The sequence below is a fragment of the Myodes glareolus genome, chromosome 19 (genome assembly GCF_982192425.1).
Source record: "Myodes glareolus chromosome 19, mMyoGla1.1, whole genome shotgun sequence".
In the NCBI taxonomy this organism is placed as follows: Eukaryota; Metazoa; Chordata; class Mammalia; order Rodentia; family Cricetidae; genus Myodes; species Myodes glareolus.
In genome coordinates this window covers 40643253-40664120 of record NC_142044.1, presented here as the reverse complement: position 1 = coordinate 40664120, position 20868 = coordinate 40643253, and the positions used below count along the sequence as shown (strand labels likewise).

At 52.4% G+C, this 20868-nt stretch overlaps 1 protein-coding gene across 7 annotated transcripts in view; it reads left to right on the top strand.

The window, feature by feature from the left end:
* Positions 1 to 20868, top strand: part of Cacna1i (calcium voltage-gated channel subunit alpha1 I) — a 118907-nt gene that overhangs the window by 64119 nt on the left and 33920 nt on the right. For all 7 annotated transcript variants that reach the window (XM_087898957.1, XM_087898955.1, XM_087898954.1 and 4 more), the window contains 5 exons: positions 6235 to 6550; positions 7825 to 7917; positions 10581 to 10893; positions 13712 to 14121; positions 20562 to 20713. In XM_087898957.1, the coding sequence (XP_087755083.1) occupies positions 6235 to 6550; positions 7825 to 7917; positions 10581 to 10893; positions 13712 to 14121; positions 20562 to 20713 (1284 nt within the window). The remainder of the gene's footprint in view (positions 1 to 6234; positions 6551 to 7824; positions 7918 to 10580; positions 10894 to 13711; positions 14122 to 20561; positions 20714 to 20868) is intronic.

Sequence of the window (20868 nt, the reverse complement as noted above, 5' to 3'; positions counted from 1 at the left end):
GAGGAACGGTGTGGGGTACCTGGGTAGGCCAGGGAAGGGACACCTTGCTGGGTGAGGGCCCCATGGATAGTGGAAGAGGGCCTTTTCCACTTCTGTGAGCGCTCAGCAGAGGCTGGTAGTCAGGGTCAGGAAGCGGGTAAGGCCTTCAAAGAGTAGCATGTGTGTGAGCTCTTGGCGTTGAGTGTTGCGAACACATCCATGCCCCCTCCTGTCCCATGTGGATCTTTTTTGTAGCATTCTGTGACTGGCCCTGTCGTGCCACAGACATGCTCAGCCTTCATGTCACCTTCTGCCAGAGGATTGCTTTCTCTTCCCCAAGCAGTGGACACACTCTCTGCTCAACTTGCTTGTTGACTGATCTTCTCTTGCAATGGTTCCATTTGTCAGCTTGAGGATTTGGGAAGTCTCTGGAGCAGTCGCATACTTGGTCTTGGGGGAACCCAAGGATGTGAGTTCTCCCCAAGACCAGGAATCTTTGGTCCTCACTGTTTTCTCAGGACCTCTAATTTCTTCATTATGAATGAATGAGGGACTAATTAAGATGATAGCATGAATGAGATTGTGAATGAATGAATAAATGAATGAATGGAGAGTGAATGAGTGAATGTGAATACTGCATCGAGGTAGGTTGGGAACAAGGCTGGTTCTCCTTGGCTTTGCAGCAGGAGAGTCTATGTGCTGGTTGTAGGTTGACTGTTTCCTTGCCCTGTCCAGACCCTGAGAGGTGGTTTCAGCCCTGCTTTGTCTATGATGGGGGAAGATGGGGGCACAGAGCTGTGGATGTGCCTGGGCCTCAGTATTAAAGGGGCCCAGTGTGTAGCTGGTCCACCTGGAAGAGGAGCTCCAATTATGAGAGGAGCGAGGGAACCGTAGGGCAAGGCTGGGGGACTCTCCTGAGCTCCGAGGGCTCATGTTCTCAGGACAGGTGGCCTTGACTTACAGGCCTTACTGGCTGAGGATGACCACACTTCAGGCATGGGAAGATAGCAAGGCCAAGGTTATCCCAGGTCTACAGACCCCCATAGAGGGTGTCAGGGTCGGACTTCAACTCCAAAGCCCTGGCTCAGAGCAGGCTGCAGAGCAGCCGGTAAGGAAGGCCTGCAAAGAAGTAGGTCTTTCCTGAGGCTCAGACAGATGGGCTCCGCCCAGACCCCAGTTCAGGATCTGGTGAGCCAGGCCTGACCTTAGACAAGAGCAACAGGTACCCCTGGCTTGTTTTCCCATTGGCTTGTTGTCTGGAGGCTTCAAATCACACCTCCAGCCCTTGGCCAGCCGATCTGAACAAGCTCATGAGCCAGGCAGGCCAGGCCGAGCAGGACCCTTTCTAGATGGAACACACAGGTGGGCGCTGGGTTCTCTGGGGACCTTGGTCCAAGCCATTACTAGGTAGACAGGGCCTGAGGCCTAGAGAGGGAGAAAGCCTACTCAGGTTCCTTTCTGGATGTCGGGGTCTCAGAGCATGGGCATTATAACAAATATTTGCCTGCCTCTTCCAGGGTTAGGCCCTGCTCTTTCTTGGTTTTGGCCCTAAGAGGATCAGGGAGTGAAATGTATATTGGGACTTAGGATGTTGGACTAAGAGAGGATTTTGGGGATGTCTAAGGATACAATTTTGACCTGGATTTGAAAGGTCAAGAATGATGGATACCTCCTGGACCATGGGCTAAGGCAGGGATTGATTTGTGACAGAGCCTCCCACCATCGTTACGTAGGTGGGGACTGTTGTCTGAGGTTTCTGTTCTCTTCCTGCAACTGTTAAGTCCCCAAAAAACCACACAGAAGTCTACATTAGTTATAAACTAATTGGCCCATTAGCTCGGGCTTTTTATTAACTCTTATATTAACCCATTATTCTTATCTATGTTATCCACATGGCTCGGTACCTTTTTCAGCAGGGCAATCACATCTTCCTTCTTCCGTGTTTGGGACAGGACTCCCGAGGAATGGGCTTCCTTCTTCCCAGAATTCTCCTGTTCTCATTGTCCCACCTCTACTTCCTGTCTGGTTGTCCCACCTATACTTCCTGCATGGATACTGGCCAATCAGCATTTATTTAAAACATAATTGACAGAATGTAGACAATTGTCCTGCACCAGGGGACTGAAGCAATGGACTCTGGCATGGAGTTGTTTAGGGAATGCCCCAAATTAGAAAATGTGGAACGTTAGGACAGTGTCTGACCTCACAAAGCACTAAATAGGAGTGAGCCATTGTATGACGCCATGTGTGTTCCTCCAGCCTGGGAAGTTCCGTGTGTGTGTGTATGTGTGTGTGTGAGCATGTGTGCATGTATGTGCATGTGCGTGCATGTGCATGTGTGTGACTGTTTATTTATTGGGAAGGCACCGGAATGGCACCTGCAATCCTGGATGTGTGAGTCTGGTGCCGCAGATGATGGATGGCAGCCCTAACTAAATGAGCGCTGAGTAGCAGGGTGGGCCCGGATCTGGTCTTGGAGAAAGACAGCTGGTATTCACAGGTTTCTTGGTACACGCTGGACACTGTGCTCAGCAGGACCAGTTCGGTTTCCTTCCAATATCCTGTGCGGAAAGCAGATTCTCCTTATCTGCTGGTTTGTGGGAACGTGTTTATGGGTCAGTGCATACATGTGTACATGTGTGTAGAGGCCAGAGGCCAATGTTTGGGGTCTCCTTGATTGTGCTCCACCTTATTCTACTTTATTTTGAGACAGCGTCTCTCACTGAAACTAGAATTGACTGATTTGGCCAGATGAACTGGCCCGCAGACTCTGGGACCCTCATGTCTAACCTCCCTGGCACATATCACCATGACTGGTTTATATGAAGGTGGTGGGGATCTGAACTCAGGTCCTTATGCAAAGCAAGCGTTTGACCAACTAAGGCTGGCAGCAGCAGAGCCCCGAGAACCCCAGGAGAGGGGCTCAGCCACACTACAGAGGTGGGAGGGCTGGGGGTGGGTAAGTGTGGGATTGGGGCTGGGCTGTCCATGCTATTGAGTGGTCATCTGAACTGGTATCTGGGTGTAGGTTGGCCTCTGGCACAGCTGCCCTGGGGCTTCTGAATTCATGGAGTAGGGCTTGTAGAAGAGCACCAGGGGGAAGGCTGGCAGGAGGATCTCCAGTAATGCCAAGCAGCCATCACCTACCAGACAGGGGTGAGCTCATCACCCCTCAACGCTAGCTGCACTGACACCTGAGTCCCAGACCTCTCGAGTCTCTCCATCCGTCACTTGTAGAGCCAGGGGCACCACCTCCCATGTCCACAGTGAACTGGAAACCTTGAAGAATTGTGACTTTAAAATGTCTGTAGGTTTGCAGGAGTGATTAAATCCAAAAAAAGAACAGATTGAAACAAAAACTTTGCAATATACACATCCACCAGAGAACTCAAATCCAGGACATAAAAAGAATGACAATACACCGCTGAGAAAGCAAAGAGGATCCAATTAAAAATGGTCCAAAAGACCTTACCAGAGACCTCTCAAGGGGCTGCAGGAGTGGCGGATGCGTAGTTGGAGAGGCCCTTCTCCTTCCAGGTCTTAAGGGGGTTGTAATTGAAATGACAGTGAGGTACCGTGGCACCCCACAAGGATGGTTTAAATGAGAAGGACCATTATTACCACAGACACAGAGCAAGGGATGGATGTTCTGCTGTGTTCAGGAAGCTCTCAGTGGATCTTCAGGGTGGTTTCAGGATGCATTGTGAAAGGCTGGACAGACCCAGTGCTAAACACACCCTTGGCTGGCCAGGTGGTACCCGGGGGCTTTACTCAGAAGAAAGGCTTGCTGGTTAGGGCCAATGGGGTAGCTCTACTAGCAGAGCATTCTCTTAGCGTGCATGAGGCTCCGAGGTTCAGCCTTCAACACTACAAAGAAAAAAGAAAATTACAGCCATTGAGCGTTACCTGGGAGTGGTAGCTTACACCTGCAGTTCCTGTGTTCATGATGCTTTGGCAGAAAGGCCTTAGGAAGTCACCTTTGGCTACAAAAACAAATACCACCCCATCCATGCACATGTGTGTGCACACTTGCATACATACATACACACACACACACAGAGAGAGAGAGAGAGAGAGAGAGAGAGAGAGAGAGAGAGAGAGAGAGGTGACTTGTGCCCACTCAAGCATGTAGACAAGAGTAGTTCTGAATCATAAGGGCCCCATACCCAGAAATGACCCAAATTGACAGTTGGATAAGTAATAGCAGTGTGCTTGGCTCACGCAGTGAACACACTCATAGGTAAGAGTCCCAAGGAGCGGCTGTTTAACTCTGTCTGCTAATGGTGTTTTTGAGCAGCAAAAACTTGGCCCCCAATCCCCTTCAGTTTTCTAATGTATTGAACTAATCTCAGAGCCTGAGGTCAGAGAAAACATTCTCAAAAGATTTCTGGCTTCATCTTTCAGTCCGGCCTACTCTATCACAAAGAATTTTGCTTGTGTCACATGATGGGTGCAGTGCCGTCAAGGTTGATTTGTTTAATGTATACTCAGCCTTCCCAGAACCACGCGGGGCATGGTCCAGCCTTTCTGCAGGGGATCAAAGTGATGTTTGTATTGGAAGCAGGTGGTCGTGAACCTTTGCGGGGTTGGTTGTGACCTTTTGATTGTTAAAGGATGTTGATGAATTGTCTTCCACAGGGGTGGTGCAGTTTACTCTCCCACCGACAGTGTGAGTGCCTGTTTACACTCATGCCTTCCACACTGTGGTACAGAACCTTGGGGTGGTCATTTGTATGAGAGGAGGCAATGTTGGTGTCATTTCTGTTTGTTGGTTTTTGTTTTCACTTTAGTTTTATGAGAAAGGGTGTCTCTGTATCCTTGGCTGTCCTGGAGCTTGCTATGTTGACCAAACCAGCCTTGAACTTACATAGATCCTCCTGCCTCTGTATCCTGAGTGCTGAGATTAAAGGCGTCATCACTACCCTAAACTTGATTGCTTTTTTCTCCTTCCTCCCTCCCTCCCTCCCTCCCTCCCTCCCTCCCTCCCTCCCTCCCTTCCTTCCTTCTTTCCCTCCCTCCCTCCCTCCCTCCGTCCCTCCTTCCTTCCTGTCTTTAATTAAATTAGATTAATATTTTTTTGGCACAGCATTTCCAAACAGGTGTACTGGCATGTACCTATGATCTCAGCACTCAGAAGACAGAAGTCACAGGATCTAGAGTTTAAAGTCATTGTTAGCTGTCCAGAAAGTTCAAGGACAGCCTGGGCTACATGAGACCTGTGTCAAGCAACCAGACAAACAACCAGCCAATCAGGAAGGGAAAGCATATTGTCACTCAGTTCAGGCTGATCATGAACTTAACACTTATCCTAGGCTAGCCCCAAACTCATAATCCTCCTGCCTCAACCTCCTGAGTGCTGACTTTTGTGTTTACCTTAAGACACATCTCTGTCTCTGGGTGTTGTGGTCTCCCCTAAGGCCCCTGTCCTGTAGAACAGCACATTAGGCTCCATTACTTGTCTCAGAGTCCTTCAGTTCCCATATACCTTTTTACTTTTAAGCCCTGCCTGGATGGTTTTTCCTTGAACCGTCTAGCTGGGTTAGATAAAATCACAATGGGATTGCATTTGTGATTGTGTGCTGGGCCGAGTTTATGACCAAGTATCATAGATGAGTTAATTCATGCCCAGGGATGAAAGACACCAGTCTAGGGTCACACACTCCCTCATCTGCTGGTCAGCAAAATGCAGTGGCTGCCAACTGAGTTCTTTCTCTGTCCTTTCCAAACACGGTGGCCTGGGCCAGCCAGGAAGCTGGGTGACATCTGTCCCAGGCCACTGTGTAGCTCAGGGAGCCCTGGCTTAGCTCTGTGGAGGGGAGGATCCTCCAGAGAAGGTTCCTCAGAGGAGAGAACCATGTAAAGGGATCACAATAGACCCGTAGAGACTTTTGTGATCATAACAGAAGTGGGAGGCGGGGGGTGGTGGTGGTGGTGGCGCACACCTTTAATCTCAGCACTCGGGAGGCAGAAACAGGCGGATCTCTGTGAGTTCAAGCACAGGCTGGTCTACAAGAGCTAGTTCCAGGACAGGTTCCAAAGCTACAGAGAAACCCTGTCTCAAAAAACAAAAACAAAAACAAACAAACAAACAAAAAAAGGTGAGAAAGAGTGTCTCAGGAAGGGACTACATGTTTCTGGGCCTGGAAGCGGTGATGGGGCCTTATATTAGTCTTGCTACAGCATGGCCTTTCTTTACCTGGTACACCTGGCAGTGACTCTTCCCTGTCGTTCTTTGATTGCTCTTTTCTATGGCAGACAAGGGGATGTGGCCCTACCCCCTTATTACCAGCCAGAGGAGGATGACGAGATGCCCTTTATCTGCTCCCTGTCGGGGGACAACGGCATCATGGGCTGTCACGAGATTCCTCCACTGAAGGAGCAGGGCCGAGAATGCTGCCTGTCCAAAGACGATGTGTATGACTTTGGGGCTGGGCGCCAAGACCTAAACGCCAGCGGCCTCTGCGTCAACTGGAACCGCTACTACAACGTTTGCCGCACGGGCAATGCCAACCCGCACAAGGGCGCCATCAACTTTGACAACATCGGCTATGCCTGGATTGTGATCTTCCAGGTGAGAACATTCAGGCCCAGGACTGGCCGGCCAACAGTGGTTGACCTGGCTGGCAGCCTTACTCAGCAGGTAAAGTCTTGAGCTGGACTTGGTCATCCACTCCTTGAGATCTGTCCAACATCCTGATGGTCTAGGCTTCATCCCCCTCACTTTGCGGGCAGGAAACTCAAGGTTTGAAGGAGGAAACCATGCCTGTTGGCCAAGGAGCTTGCGGTGGCTAAATAGCGAATCAAGATTTCTATCCACTTGGGGCTCCCCTCTGAACCTTTGCTCCTTACAGATGCCCAAGTGGTTTGGGTCAGAGCAGGGAGTTCTGTTCACAGAGGGCAGAAGCAGGGCATGACTCTGTTGGAAGGTCTGGGCTGAGCCAAAGCAAGGCCCACCATGCTAAGGAAAGTCAATCCAAGAGTGATGACAACTGGGGCCAGGCCTGGGCGGAGCCTGACTGGCTGGCGTAGAAGATGCCTTCACCCTGGGGCCATTGCACCCATGCAACCACCTTGTGCAGACCACTGTGGCTCCTGTACCAACTCCATCATGTACTCTTGAGGAAACTAGGCATGGTTCATTCAGAAAACAGGAGCTGTAGGATGTTGGAGGTCTTGTCTCTGCCTCGGTCTTCTCCTATTCATACTGAACGTAACTCTTCATTTGGGTGCACTGTGCTAACAAACCCCTTCCCTTGGGTGCCTGACAACAAGTCAGTGCTGTGAGTAGGGATGTCGTAGAAGATGCCGTGAGGATCTTCTGTCCCCAGAAGGAAGAGGAGAAGGAGAGCAGAGGAGGGCAGGAGCTCCCACTACGCTCTGAGAAGGGTCATATCAGAGATTCAGAGCTGGGTGGCAACTGAACTCCTGCTCAGCTGCTGTGTTTTGGGTCTCTTGGTTGGTCAGCCCAGAGGGTGGAGGCTGCTCAGTGCTTTGCTGCAAGCGAAGGTGAGGCCGAGCTGGGGAGGCCCCAGTGCTCAGCCTGTCCCTCCCCAGGTGGCTCCTAGTCTCTGAATGGCAGTCAGCTGACCTGCCACACCTCACCTCTGCTGGGAGCTCTGCTGTCAGTGTACGGAAGAAGTCAGTGAGCTTAAGTCCAGGGTTCTCTGCTTCTCCATCGTGTGGGAGTCCCTGCTCCCCTCCTGCCTGGCAGTGTGATGTTGTAACACCAGTGTCTCTTTGAACCTTGGTTTCTGTATCCATGCTGCCCCCTACCCCAGCCCTTGTCCCGGATGCACAGGAGGGCCCAGTGTCTTAGACTCCGCCCTCTCCTTGTGCTGGCTGCAGGTGATCACGCTGGAAGGCTGGGTGGAGATCATGTACTACGTGATGGATGCACACTCTTTCTACAACTTCATCTACTTCATCCTGCTCATCATAGTAAGTATCAGGGCAAGTTCAGGGCCGTGGACCATAGCACTAGGTCTGGGGGCGGGGAGAGGGAGGGGAGGAGTGGGCAGTCCCCAGGGAGCCCTCTGGGCTAGGGGAGCCTGGAAGACAGGAGGCAGCCAGAGGAGTAGGCAATCCATCTCCAAGGAGGAGATATTTTAAAGGCAGCCAAGCAGCCGGTGATTGAAGGGGCTCATCAGGGCTGTGACTGGGAGCATTCATCACATCCCCTCGCCTTCACTTCTCATCTCTGTACATTAACTTCTGCCCCATTGATTCTGCTTGTCTATCTCTGCCCATGTCTCCAGGAATACAGTCTTCTAGGGCCTTAACCTATTCGGGGTATATCCATTAGGGGTATAGTTCCAAAATGGAGCTTCCCAGGGTCCCCATTTTTCCTGGGGAAGTCAAGAGGCTTTGACTAGTTGCATGGACCTTGTTCCTGGGCAAGACATAGGGTGGGAGGTTGGCCTTTGTGGAGTTCTGGGAAAGTCTTTGAACTCTGGATTCTCTGCAGCTTTGTCTGTGGCCAGGTGATAGAGGCAGGGGTCTCTCTGCCCTTCTAGGTTAGCACTTCCTGTCTCTGCTTTCCAATGTCCACCTTGGCCTGCCTGCCTGTGGCTTTTCCATTAGCATAATCCGCAGAGGCCGGGCCTCTGGGAGAGCTGTGTTCACTCCCCAGCCTGAAAGCTGAGTTCTCTAGCTTACTGGTGGTGGGTGAAGGCAAGCTTGGCTCCCATGAGTAACACCCTGACTGAGGAGTTTGGAGAGACTGGCTGCTGACCAGAGACACACCTGCTGTGATGTAGCTCCAGGGGTTTCCTGGGGGATCCTGGGGCCTTGGACTCAGGAGAAACCGTGGATGAAAGAAAGAAGGGCCAAGATTTCATTCTGCTTCACTGGCTATTCAGAAACATTTTCAACAGAACATCCCGGAAAGATGGGCTGAGCTCCAGGGACAGAGCAGGGATCCAGGCCCTGTCTCACTCCAAGGAGCTCACAGTCTGGGAAGGAAGGGCTGACAGGTGACAGTGACATATAGAACCTTAGGTATCATGATAGAAAGAAGCCCATAAGGCTGGAGGGGGCACTTGGAGGAGGACAGGGATGTAGGTGACTTCCTGGAGGAAGGCAGGATGCTCTGTCCTCTTCCACAGGAAGCCATTGGTATGGTATGATTTGAGGCAGGCTACTCACGGACTCTGTGAGATGGGACAGTGACAACACTTAGTACCCAGGTGATGGGGAGGGTTATCTGGGACACATCTGGGAGCCTGTATACCCTTGGTATCCAGTAACTGATCAGTAAATATGCCTTGATGTTATTGGGATCACTTGAGTTCCAAGTGCCCTGTCTCTGGACAGAGGCTATCATCAGCAGGCAGATGGGGGTCTTTCATCTTCACACACAGCTCCCAGCATTCCTCTGGTTAGGAAAGTCCTGTCCCCACTTGGCTCCAGTTCCAGAGAGGACGAGGGCTGCCTGGGTCACCCAGGGCAACCGCTGCTGGGCAAAGGCTAGGTGGTGACCATACAGGGGGCAGAGTGTACTCTCTGGTTCCTGTGTCCCTAACCAGTCCAGGCGTGGCAATGCAGCTCTCTGGGAAATGCTATGGAGAAGACAATGGAGGCCGAGGACTGATGGCCATCTTTTTGTCTAAGAGGCAGTCTAGTCTGTTTTCCAGAGTCCTCTGGGTCAGGAAATCCTCTTTGCCTTTAGCTCTTCCAGTTATGTGTAACGGGGAGAGGAAAGAAGGATAAACCAGTAGCTGGGGCAGCCATCTGCATGTACCTGTGAGTGATGTCCCAGAAGGATGGAGGCCACACCTCTCCTGCCAGGCCAGAGGTGCTCATTCGGGGTTAGTGAGTACCAGGGGAGATGGCTGGTACCAGAATAGTTAGATGGGCTATAGTGGGGCTAACTGGCTCCATCTCCCCGCTTCAAGCACACAGTCGAAGTCCATGCCGGTGAGTAGGACTCAGAAGCTTCTGTGACCTGAAGGATTGTGTCTTTCCTCTTGGCTTCAGCATCTCTGTTCTACATGGGTGAATAGGGAGACCAGGCCTTGGTCCTGATGGGGCCTGAGCTTGGGTGCAATCCTAGTCTGACCTGGGAAGTCACTTAGGCTGTGCCTTCCCCTGCAAGGACTCAGTGATCTTTTCCTGTCCCATCTGTGTCTGTGTTTCTGTCTCTCTGGGCCCCTCCATCTTCCCTGAACCTCTGTCTGTCTGTTTCCACCCCCAACTCTGCATTCTCCATGTGCCCCCAATTCTGCTGTCTCCCTCCCTTCCTTCCTCTCTCTGTCTTCCCCACCTCTCCTTTCTTTTCTCTCTCTTCTCCCCTCTCCTCTCTCCTTCCCATTCTTCTTCTCCCTTTCTGTCTTTGACTCTCTGTGCTCTGGCTGATCCCGTCTTGCTGTCTCTCTGCTGTGCATTCTGTCCTCTCTTCTGTGTCTCTTGTCTGTTCTGTGTCCCCTTCCCCATTTTTGCTGTCTCTGGCTTCCTTCTCTGTCTCCTGCTCTTGCTAACCCATTCTCTATCTCTGTCCCCTTTTCCCCCGTGCCCTCTTGCTGACTCTACTCTGCTCTTTACTTCCTTGGCCCCACTGTTCCCTCTGTCCCCTGTTCCTGTCCTTTTCCTCCTGTTGGTCACAGGTGGGCTCCTTCTTCATGATCAACCTGTGCCTCGTTGTCATAGCGACCCAGTTCTCGGAGACCAAGCAACGGGAGCACCGGCTGATGCTGGAGCAGCGCCAGCGCTACCTGTCCTCCAGCACGGTGGCCAGTTACGCCGAGCCTGGCGATTGCTATGAGGAGATCTTCCAATATGTCTGTCACATCCTTCGCAAGGCCAAGCGCCGCGCCTTGGGCCTCTACCAGGCCCTGCAGAACCGGCGCCAGGCCATGGGCCCGGGGACACAGGCCCCTGCTAAGCCAGGGCCCCATGCCAAGGAGCCCAGCCACCGCAGTAAGTGGCCTTGCTCCTGCAGCTCATGTAGCATGGCCTGGGAGGGGTGTGTGTCTCAGAATGGCAATATTATAAGCGGGTCATGCCTACTGGAGCAAGAGGTGTCCATATCAGATGTGGGATCCCAAGGATTCATTTTAGACTCTGGTGTTGCCCTTAGGGTCTATCCAGGGCTCATCTGCTCTCCTCGCCCCTTGCCCTGTTCCCTGTCCGGCCTGCGTGGGTTAACCCTCTCCCTGGAGAAATTCTTCCAAGTTCTTCAGGGAAACCTGGGTACCACTCCCTTGAACCTACACTTGAAAGTCAAGTGCACAGTGATTGGTTCACAGCCTTGTAAGACTAGCCTCCCTCTTGTCACCGCCCACATCATCTCCCACTGTGGCTCCCATGGCTGTTCCCTGCTTACCAGCACACCCGAGTAATGACATCAGGTTCCTGGCACATAGGCAGTGCATGCCCATGGCACATGGGGACCCTTGTCCCCATCCTCTGCTCCTGCCTCATGCTTGAGTGGCGCTGGGCTATTGGTGTAAGCCTGGTGTTTAGCCTAGAAAGGATATTCTCGGCTGGGTACGTAGTGCAGTGGCTAGCGTGCTTGTTGAGCACGTGTGAAAGAAAGCTCGAGATTCAAGCCCCATGGGACATGGTGGTAATCCTGATGCTCAGGACAGAACTGGAGGATCAGAAGTTCAAGGGCATCCTTAGCTACATAGTGAATTCAAGATCAGGTTGGTCTACATGAGACCCTGTTGCAAGGAGAGAGGGAGAGAGAGAGAGAGAGAGAGAGAGAGAGAGAGAGAGAGAGAGAGAGAGAGAGCCCTGAGAAGGGGGAAGAGTGAAAATGGTGTCTCCAGTTTTGAGAAGGAAAACCAAGGTCCAGGGAGATGAGGGTGTCACTTAAGTGGTCTGGTGTGTCAATGAAAGGCCCAGTCCCCTGGAGTGTCAGAGGTGCTGGGCCTTGCTGAGTGTCTGTCTCCAGCTGCATGCAAATGCACCCAACATGCACTTAGGAGGGCGCCCAGGCTACCAGGGGACTCCAGGTTTGGTCCACTTTCTCCCAGCTGGAGCATTTGTGGGGCATGGCATGTCCTGTTCCCCTTATGAACTTGAACACCACGGGGTTACCCATCTCCTCCAGAGCAGGGCTCAAAGGAATCTCCTAGCTTGTGCCTGTGAGTGGCAACAATTACTGTCCAAGGCCCTGGCTCCATGCTCCCAGCTCTCTTAACCTGTCAGTTAGAGACCAGTGGAGACCAGACAGTTGCCCACCGTCCTCAAACACTAGCCATCTAGATGTGGTTCCATGTTCCATGGGCTAGACTAGCAAGTGGAGAGGGGAGCTGGGGTCTGGGCAAGGCTAGCTCTTCCTAGGGGTGTGAGTATTAGGAGGGCTTCTTGCTGTTGCATCACCTTCAGCCTGGAACTCTGTTGGGGGGAAGCTCTTCACATTAGTTCCTCCACTCCTCGGGCCTCCAGACCTTCTCCTTTTACTGAGTCTAGTAGTGATGTGGTTGAGCAGGGCTTTGGTTCTCCAAGGCTGGAGCAGAGTGGCTCGGGTGTCTGGTTGCTTTGCAGTATTTGGAAGCGGGTGTGGATAGTGCAGGAGTTCCTGCTTTTCTTTCCCATTAGTGTTTTTTTTTTCTTTGTCTTATTCAAGCAAAATGTGCTTATGTCACTATGATATAGGAAAGCACAAATAAGAAACCAGCCAGGCATGGTGGCTCATGCCTTTAATCCCAGTATTTGGGAGGTAGAGGCAGGTGGATTTCTGAGTTTGAGGCCAGCCTGGTCTACAGAATGAGTTCTAGGACAGCCAGGGCTACACAGAGAAAAAAAAAAATAAAAAGAAGAAACCAAACCAGCTAGAGGGAAGCCTCTTGACATCTCTTTGAATTGGCTTACAGATCCAAGGCTAGCCCAGGCGATTCAAGGCTAGCCCGACATTGAAAGCCTCAGACACTGTCTTAGTTAAGGTTTCTATTGAAGTGAAGAAAGACCATGGCCACGGTGGCAACTCTTATAAGGAAAACATTTAATTGGGGTGACTTACTTACAGTTCAGAGGTTCAGTTCATTATCAGCATGGTGAGGAGTATGGTTGGGAGCATGGCAGACATGCTGCTGGCTACAGCTTGATCAGAAGGCAGCAGGAAGTCGACTGAGACACTAGTTGGTATCCTGAGCACAGTAAACCTCAAAGCCCGCCTCCACAGTGACACACTTCCTCTAACAAGGCCATTCCCACTCCAACAAAGCCACACCTCCTAATAGTGCCACTCCTTATAAGATTATGGGGCCCACAGACCCCATCTGTTGCGATCCTTCCTGCCCGTGTACCCATTTAGCCTGACTTTTGTGTGAAGGGAAGTTCTGGGAACTCCCAGAGAACAAGGTTGCCTCTGTCTGGGGCTGTGCCTCCTCCCTGAGAACTTCACACAGATGAGCAAAGTGGGGAATGCCAAAGCTACCACAGCTTCCTCTGAGGGGTGTCCACTTTCCACGCAGACCTGCAGTCCCCAGATCCCTATAACTGTGCCTGGGAAGGTCTGGCCCAAGGTCAAGGTCAAAGGTGACCAAGAGTTAGCACGGACTGAGTTGGTGAGCCTGCCACATGTTTTGTGAAGACAGTCCTCTTGCAGCTTTGGTGGGTTGGTGCTCTCATCCCTGCTTCTATACAGGGACAAAGCCCGGGTGGAGATAAAATGTTTTCTCAAGAAGCACCAGGCCCACCAGGTGGAGTTCACTTACTTCAGGCAGTGTCCCTCAGGCAGCTGGGGACTTGGTTTGGACACTAATGCTGCTCTCTGTTTGTTTTTCAGAGCTGTGCCCACGACACAGTCCCCTGGACCCCACGCCCCACACTCTGGTGCAGCCCATCTCTGTTCTTCTGACCTCTGACCCTAGCAGTTGCCCACACTGCCAGCATGAGGCAGGCAGGCGGCCCTCACGCCTGGGTAGCACAGACTCAGGCCAGGAAGGCTCAGGCTCTGGTGGCTCCGCGGAGGCTGAAGCCGATGGGGATGGACCCCAGAGCAGTGAGGATGGGGCCTCCTCAGGCTTGGAGAAGGAGGAGAAACAGGAGGATGGGGCAGCCCGACTGTGTGGCGATGTGTGGAGAGAGACACGAGCTAAGCTGCGGGGCATTGTGGACAGCAAGTACTTCAACAGAGGCATCATGATGGCCATCCTGGTCAACACTGTCAGCATGGGCATCGAGCACCATGAACAGGTCAGTGAGGGTACAGGGCTTGGGCCAGGTCGGGGGTAGAGAGAAGCAGGCCAGTGTGGAGCATTGAGTTCAGGTTGGGTGGAGGGGCACACCGAGGCCAGACTGAGCCCACCACATCTATCTCCGTGACCCTGGCTAGGGTAGTCCAATACTTTCATATGGCTTCGAAATCTTCGGGGGTAGATGCTCTTAGGTATCTTTAGAATGAATGGATGATGAGTGTGGGTCACAGGCAGGATAAGACTTTATGGGATTGGGACTCAACTCAGAGACTGCCTGCTTCTTATCCTCCTATTCTTCCCGGAAGTCTGCAACCCATAGGGCACTCCTGGGGTAACAGCCTGTCAAATGTTGACTCCATTTGGAGTAACCCTATTTCCTGGCTCCTGTCCACTAGTCCTTTTTGGAGGGTGTGGCTTCCTTGGCCTACTCCCCAGCTTGGTGGGGCACCCCCACTTACTGGCTGGCTATGCCAGGCTCACTGACCTGAGGTCCCGGAGATAGCTAGCAGCCCGGCTCAAACCTACTGTGGCAAGATTGACACCTCAACAGGAATTGGATTCTGAGCCCCCTTGGCTATGGTGTCATCGTCATTCTGCAAAGCCCTCCCCTGTGCCTAGAGGGGGCCACACTCTTCATTTCTCTGCTCATTAGCTCACCAAGCACAGGCTTCATTCAATTTAGTTAAATGTGGCCCCTGGGGCTGCCACCCGACACTTGGTTGGTACTGTAGGTTTGCCAGCTATTCTGACTTAATTAAGAAGATCTTTGGGGAGGGCTGCTGGGTGGGATCTCTGCAGGGAGAAGCTGGTGAGAGGAGAGACTTTGCCTCAAGGCCCTAGACTGTCAGAGCGCAGGGGCCCAGCTGGGCTTACGCTCTTGGGGAAGGTGCTGGGGCAAGAGCTGCTCTCCAGCGCCTGGCTCTGGTGTCTACACCCTGCCCTACCAGAGTGGGCGCTGTCTCTGGCTTGCTGGAACCAGCTGGTGAGCACCAGTTTTCTCACACCTGGGAATTTAGCAAGCAGTTGTCAAATAGTTGCTTGTTTGAGATGGATTCCGGGGAAAGAATTTACACCGCGGAACTTGGCAAATGCCACAAATCAGGGTTCTTTCTCGCTGGTGGGTTTATTTGAACCCCACTGGTCTGATTTTTGAAGCCCCTCCAAGACAACACCACAGCAGAGGCAGCTCTTTCTTTGCCCTCTGCTTGACCTCGGGCCAGTCACGGTCTCTGCATGAGTCTGCTCAGGGTCTTTTCTGGCTCATCTCTTGACCCTGCCATATCCCATTTGAGCAGGCTTGCTTCCTTTAAAAAATTGTTTTGAGCTGACCACAATGGCACATGCCTTTAATCCCAGCACCTGAAACACAGAGGCAGGTGGATCTCTGGATTTGAGACCATCCTAGTCTTAAGAGCTTGTTCTAGGACAACCAGGGCTACTCAAAAAACACCTGCCTTGAAAACAAAAAATCAACCATTTGCTGATCTTCACCCATTGAGCCACCTTGTTGGGCCCCAAATTTTCTAACTCTGCTGGAGCTTCTTGCATTGGTACAGCAGAAGTCACATGGTGTGCAGTTGCCTCCTACCTGGCTGGAAGAGGCTCCTCCCAAGTGTAGAGTCTACCCTGATCTCAGCCTTGAGATGTCTCTCTCCGAGGCAGGTCATGTACTGGGAACTTAGTAAGCTGTAGGCCTAGAGAGAACAAGGTGTCCCTGATCCTCACAAATATTTTCCTGGGTAGCGTCACGGCTTCCTATTTTCACACTTGGAAGGCCACTACTTGGGGGCCATATCCTTCATTCATGGTCTGGATTTCAACCCTGGTTCTGTTGCGGATGGACAGACGACCCTGGGAAAGTCATATGCTTATCTAGCTAGTGTCTCCATCTACAGAAAAGTCAGACACCCCTCCCTCCACACACATACTCAACACACACACACACATACACACACACACCCAACACACACACACACACACACACACACACACACACACACACACACACACGGGGTGGCCGGGAAGGGCAGACATGTGAATTCTGGTTGTCTAGTAGGCATTCATGACTCCATGTCTACTGGCAGGTCTTTTGTTTAAGCCTTCTGCCACCAGCCTGGGTGAGTTTTCCATCCACTGTCTGGAGCCTCAAAAATTAATTAAAGAAGAAGCGAGGAGGAGGAAGCGTTTTTAAACCATGCTTTTTAAAGCAGTACCGAGTGGCAGCCATTGTTCAGCTGAGCTCTGTGCAGAGCCCGCTGGTATTTTTATTCCTCGCCCTGGGCTCTCAGACATCTCTCTGCGGGAAACTGATCCGCCCCCAGGTTTATTTCGAGCATCCCCCACTGAGGTGGCCCCCACAGTGAGAGGTGGCCCAGGGCTGCAGATGGCATGCAAGGAAAAAGGGGAGAGGGTCATGCGTCCTTTTCCCCTGCCTCCACTGGGCCCTGCACCCCACCCAGGCCTGCAGAGAACTCTGGGTACCACTTGCAAGGGGACAGGCTGAGGTCCTGGCTTGTCACCCCTGCCTCTCTAATTATAGGGAGCTCAGCATAGATGCTCATGGCCTATAGCATGGCCACTGCTGCTCAAATAATGGAGGGCCAGCACCATGAACAGTTTGTTTGTTCAGGCTCTGTATGGCATGGATATTCTGTGTAGGGCCTGGCCTGGAAGGAGTTCACGGGTGAAAGGATGCCAGCCAGTTATGGACCTGCCTGTGTTTCATGAAGAGAGAGAATGACCAACAAGGGCAGGGTGTATCTTGATGGCAGAGTACTTGCCTAGCATGTCCTGGGTTCAATTCCCAGCACTGGAATAAAGAAATCCATGAAGAGAGAGAATGACCAACAAGGGCAGGGTATATCTTGATGGCAGAGTACTTGCCTAGCATGTCCTGGGTTCAGTTCCCAGCACTGGAAAAAAGAAATCCCGGGAGACCCGGGAGACTTGAGAAGCCCACACCCTTGGGTAGTCTCTGGTTGAGTTGTGGGACCATAAGAAGAGTTAGCTCAGCTTGACTGCCAGGCATCATCTTCAAAGAAGCCCTGGAGGGCAAGCGGGGCATGTGTCTCGTCCCTCCTGGAAAGATGGGATCAGGTGGGGAAACTGAGGAAGATGAATAGGCTGCCCAGGTGACCTGAAGCAGCCAGCAGAACTGGCTCTGGGGTGCAGAGGGCAGCTGTGGATGAGCACAGCAAACATGGGGCACAGGCCAGGAAGACACTCAGAGGCTTTGGGCTGGTCCTGCCTTAGTGTCTCTCTGACTAGACCTGGGTCTCCTCTCAAGCTGGGCAGGGCCACCCCAAAGCCTCATCTTGCCTTGGTGAAGGCTGGTCAAGGCGGAGAGTGAAAAGCAGAGGCTTCTATGGAATGGGCACCAGGAAGGGGGTCCCCCCAGCTTAGGGCTGCCCCACTCTAGGATGTAGGATCATTTTGGTTTTTGCTCCCAGGGGAATGTGTTCAAGACCTCCCCAGCTGTGGGTGACTCAAAGCTCATTGGGTAACTCCTATGAAGTAAACATAAACCAGGCTTAGGGTGACTTCGGGAAGGGAATTATGGGATGGTTTGGTGCCTGAAGTGTTAACTCTGTGAGGACTTCTTGAGAGAGAGTGGCACTAACATGGGCTGCAGCCAGGGAGGGCTTCCTGGAAGAGATGGCATCGAGGTGGGCAGCCCGTGGGGCAAGCAGGGCTGCTTGTCCCCCGAGGGCCTCAAGGACACTTCTACCCTCGTGCAGTGGGGAGCCAGGGAAGGCTTTAAGCAGGGGAATAACCTGTGTGCTGAACAAACTTCTTCTAAAACGTGTCCAGGTGATGGCACTCGGTTCACAGGAGAGGGAGGAGACTCCAGAGTCTTGGCCTGGCCATGACCCTGACTCTGACCCTGAGCCTTCACTTCTCTCTGAGCCGTGTATTTCCTAACCACTAAATGGGTGCAGTGAGGGCAAGATTGGAGCTTAGACAATAGGGGCCTAGCAAGGGCTTCGCACGCCTGCCCCCCAGGAGGAACTCAGCTGACACCTGCTGCCGTTGTCACCATGGTGCTAGACTGGGCTTGAGGGATTCCTGGACGGTTCAAAGTCACTTGTATGTCCTTTTATCTACCCCTATAGCGGTGGCCAGGAACTGGACAGCCTGGGACCGCTAAGCCCAGCACGGGGCCAGAATGAGCCCCCTGTACCTTCCAGATGTAAGCTGGTGTTTCTGGACCACCTTCTCTTTCACAGGGAGCATGTTAGGCATTAGACCTCTCATTATCTGTTGTTCTGTCTGCCCGTCTGTCTGTCTGTGATTTTTGTGTTGTCTTTCCTGGCGTGTCTCTAATTTCTACCTTATTGCTGCTTTCAATCCACCTCTTTCCTCCCCACTCCCCTGAAATAGGATGTCAGGTAGCCTAGGCTGGCCTTGAACTCAATATTTAGTCAACAATGACCTTGAACTTCTGATCCTCCTACTGTCAACCTCTGATGTGCTAAGATTACAGGTGTCTGCTGACATACCGAGTTAAAAGGTGTGGTGATTGCACTTAGGACCTCGTGCATGTTAGGCAAGCACTCCACCGACCGAGCCAGGTCCCGAGATCACCTTCCTTACATCTTCATCAGGGCTTTCGCCTCTGCTCTGTGCCCTCTATCTCCCTGTCTGTCTGTCCATCCACCCGGCTTCCGTCTCTCTGCATCTCTGCCTCGTCCCTTCCATCCCCCGCTTGGCCTCCCACTGGTGGCGTCTATATTCATCTGTCTGCCTCTCTCCAGCCTGCCTCTCTCCCAGAAAAATGCTCTTGGGAGTGATGGATGGTCCATTCGAGAGAGATTAACAGGTGTGCGCTGCCTGGAGAAAAAGCTGTTGCGGGGGAGGAGGGAGGCGGGCTAGTGACCTTTCTGAAGCGCCGTGGCTCGAGCACAGTTGGAGGGAACACAGACACATTGTGTGTGGCTGAGAGCCAGCGGATGGCCATCATGGAGCTGTCTGCAGCCACCCTTCTCATCTCCAAAGATCTGGTTTGGGTAGGCTGAGTGAGCAGCATCAGAGTCCCTCCGTCCTACAGCCTCCCAGGGTCCTGCTCATCTTGCGTTTTGCAAGTCAGATGTAATTGTGGATGGAAATGGGTCCCTCTCCTTTTATCTGGACTTGAGAGGAGCTGGCAGTTTTATTGGATTTCCTGGGCACTAGACGGGAAGCTGGTGGCTGCATAAATTTTTCTTTCTTCTTGTAAGTCATATGGAATCAAAGTTGGGCCCCTGGGGTTTCCTGCTGCTCAGTGGAAGGCCTGAGCCTGGAGTTAGGGTGCAGGCGAGTGGGGGATGGCTTGCTATCATTGCACTTGTCTGCCACCCAGCCCTTACCCTGCTCTGCTCCCCTGTGTCACTGGCTCTCTTCTCTGACTTCCTCCAGGAGACTGCCTGGCTCCCCAGCACTGTCTCCCAATCTTAGCTTTGCCAGCATCGGTGGGTATTGGCTTGCTTTGTTTTGGGGTGATTTGTGGGACTCTACCAATGAGAGTGGGCATCCCCTGACCCCCTTCAGGAACATAAAGTTCCAGCACAGTGTGGGCTCTTGGAAGACCTATGTGATACACCCAGGAGGAACCAAATGAATGAATGAGGGGATGAGCTGGTTCAGGCAGAATTTCTGTGTGCTGTAACCGAGTCTAGTCTGCTGTTCCTGCTGGGTGGTTCTGTGTAAGCCAGTCCCCAGCACCCAGCCGGTTCCCTTACTTCTCAAATGGAAAGGTCAGCGGTGGCCTGTCAGGCTTTGAGGTTCAGTGATAGAGGAATAAGTGGCCCATTCTTTTTCTAGGATTCAGGCAGGAGCCATTGGTGTCCCCTTGAGCGCTAGGCCCTTCACTATGGAGAGGAGAGCCTCTTTGCCTCACCCTTAGCCATAGGCTGTGTCTTCTACACCTTGCTCGTGGATAAGGGGAGGGAGGGTCAGAGGCAGGGGGCCATGCCTGGATCCATCCTTTTTATCCCCATGGCACTGTCTGTTCCAAAGCAGGGTCCTCAGTGGTTCCATTTTAAGCTGCTTACCTGCCTCTTAAAACCCCGAGAGAAACAGCTCTAGGGGTAAAGGGAGGCCTGTGGCTGAAGAATGGGGGTCCGGTGCCGCCAGCTAGTGACTCTGGACACTTCCCTTGATCTTGGTGTTCCCTGAGAGCCACTGTGGAGGTGTCCTGTGCCTAGGGTTGTGCCTGGCATGCAGTAGGTACCCTGTCTTTTGATTTCCACTTCCTGGCAGTGTGTGAGCGGCTGGCCCATCTGTGACATGGGTAGCGTAATGCCTCCCGGTGCACAGTACCAGCACCACCGTGGGCTGCCTAACTCCTTAGCAGACACCACCTCCAGGACCCAAAGGTAGCACAGCTAAGAAGCCCTAAAGACTACGGTGCAACGACAGGGATGCACCAGGGTCACACATTCTTCACCCTACACCCCACAGCCCGAGGAGCTGACCAACATTCTGGAGATCTGTAATGTCGTCTTCACCAGCATGTTTGCCCTGGAGATGATCCTGAAGCTGGCTGCCTTCGGGCTCTTCGACTACCTGCGAAACCCTTACAACATCTTTGACAGCATCATCGTCATCATCAGGTAACCACACTGCCACCTGGAAGCCGAGGAGCGGGGGTGAGAGAGCCCCGACCCCTGGTAGCACAGGAAGTCTCTGAATGACGCAGGAAACGATTACTGGCAAATACCGAATAAATTGGTCATTTAGTAATATATGCCTCCGCATTAATGCGCTC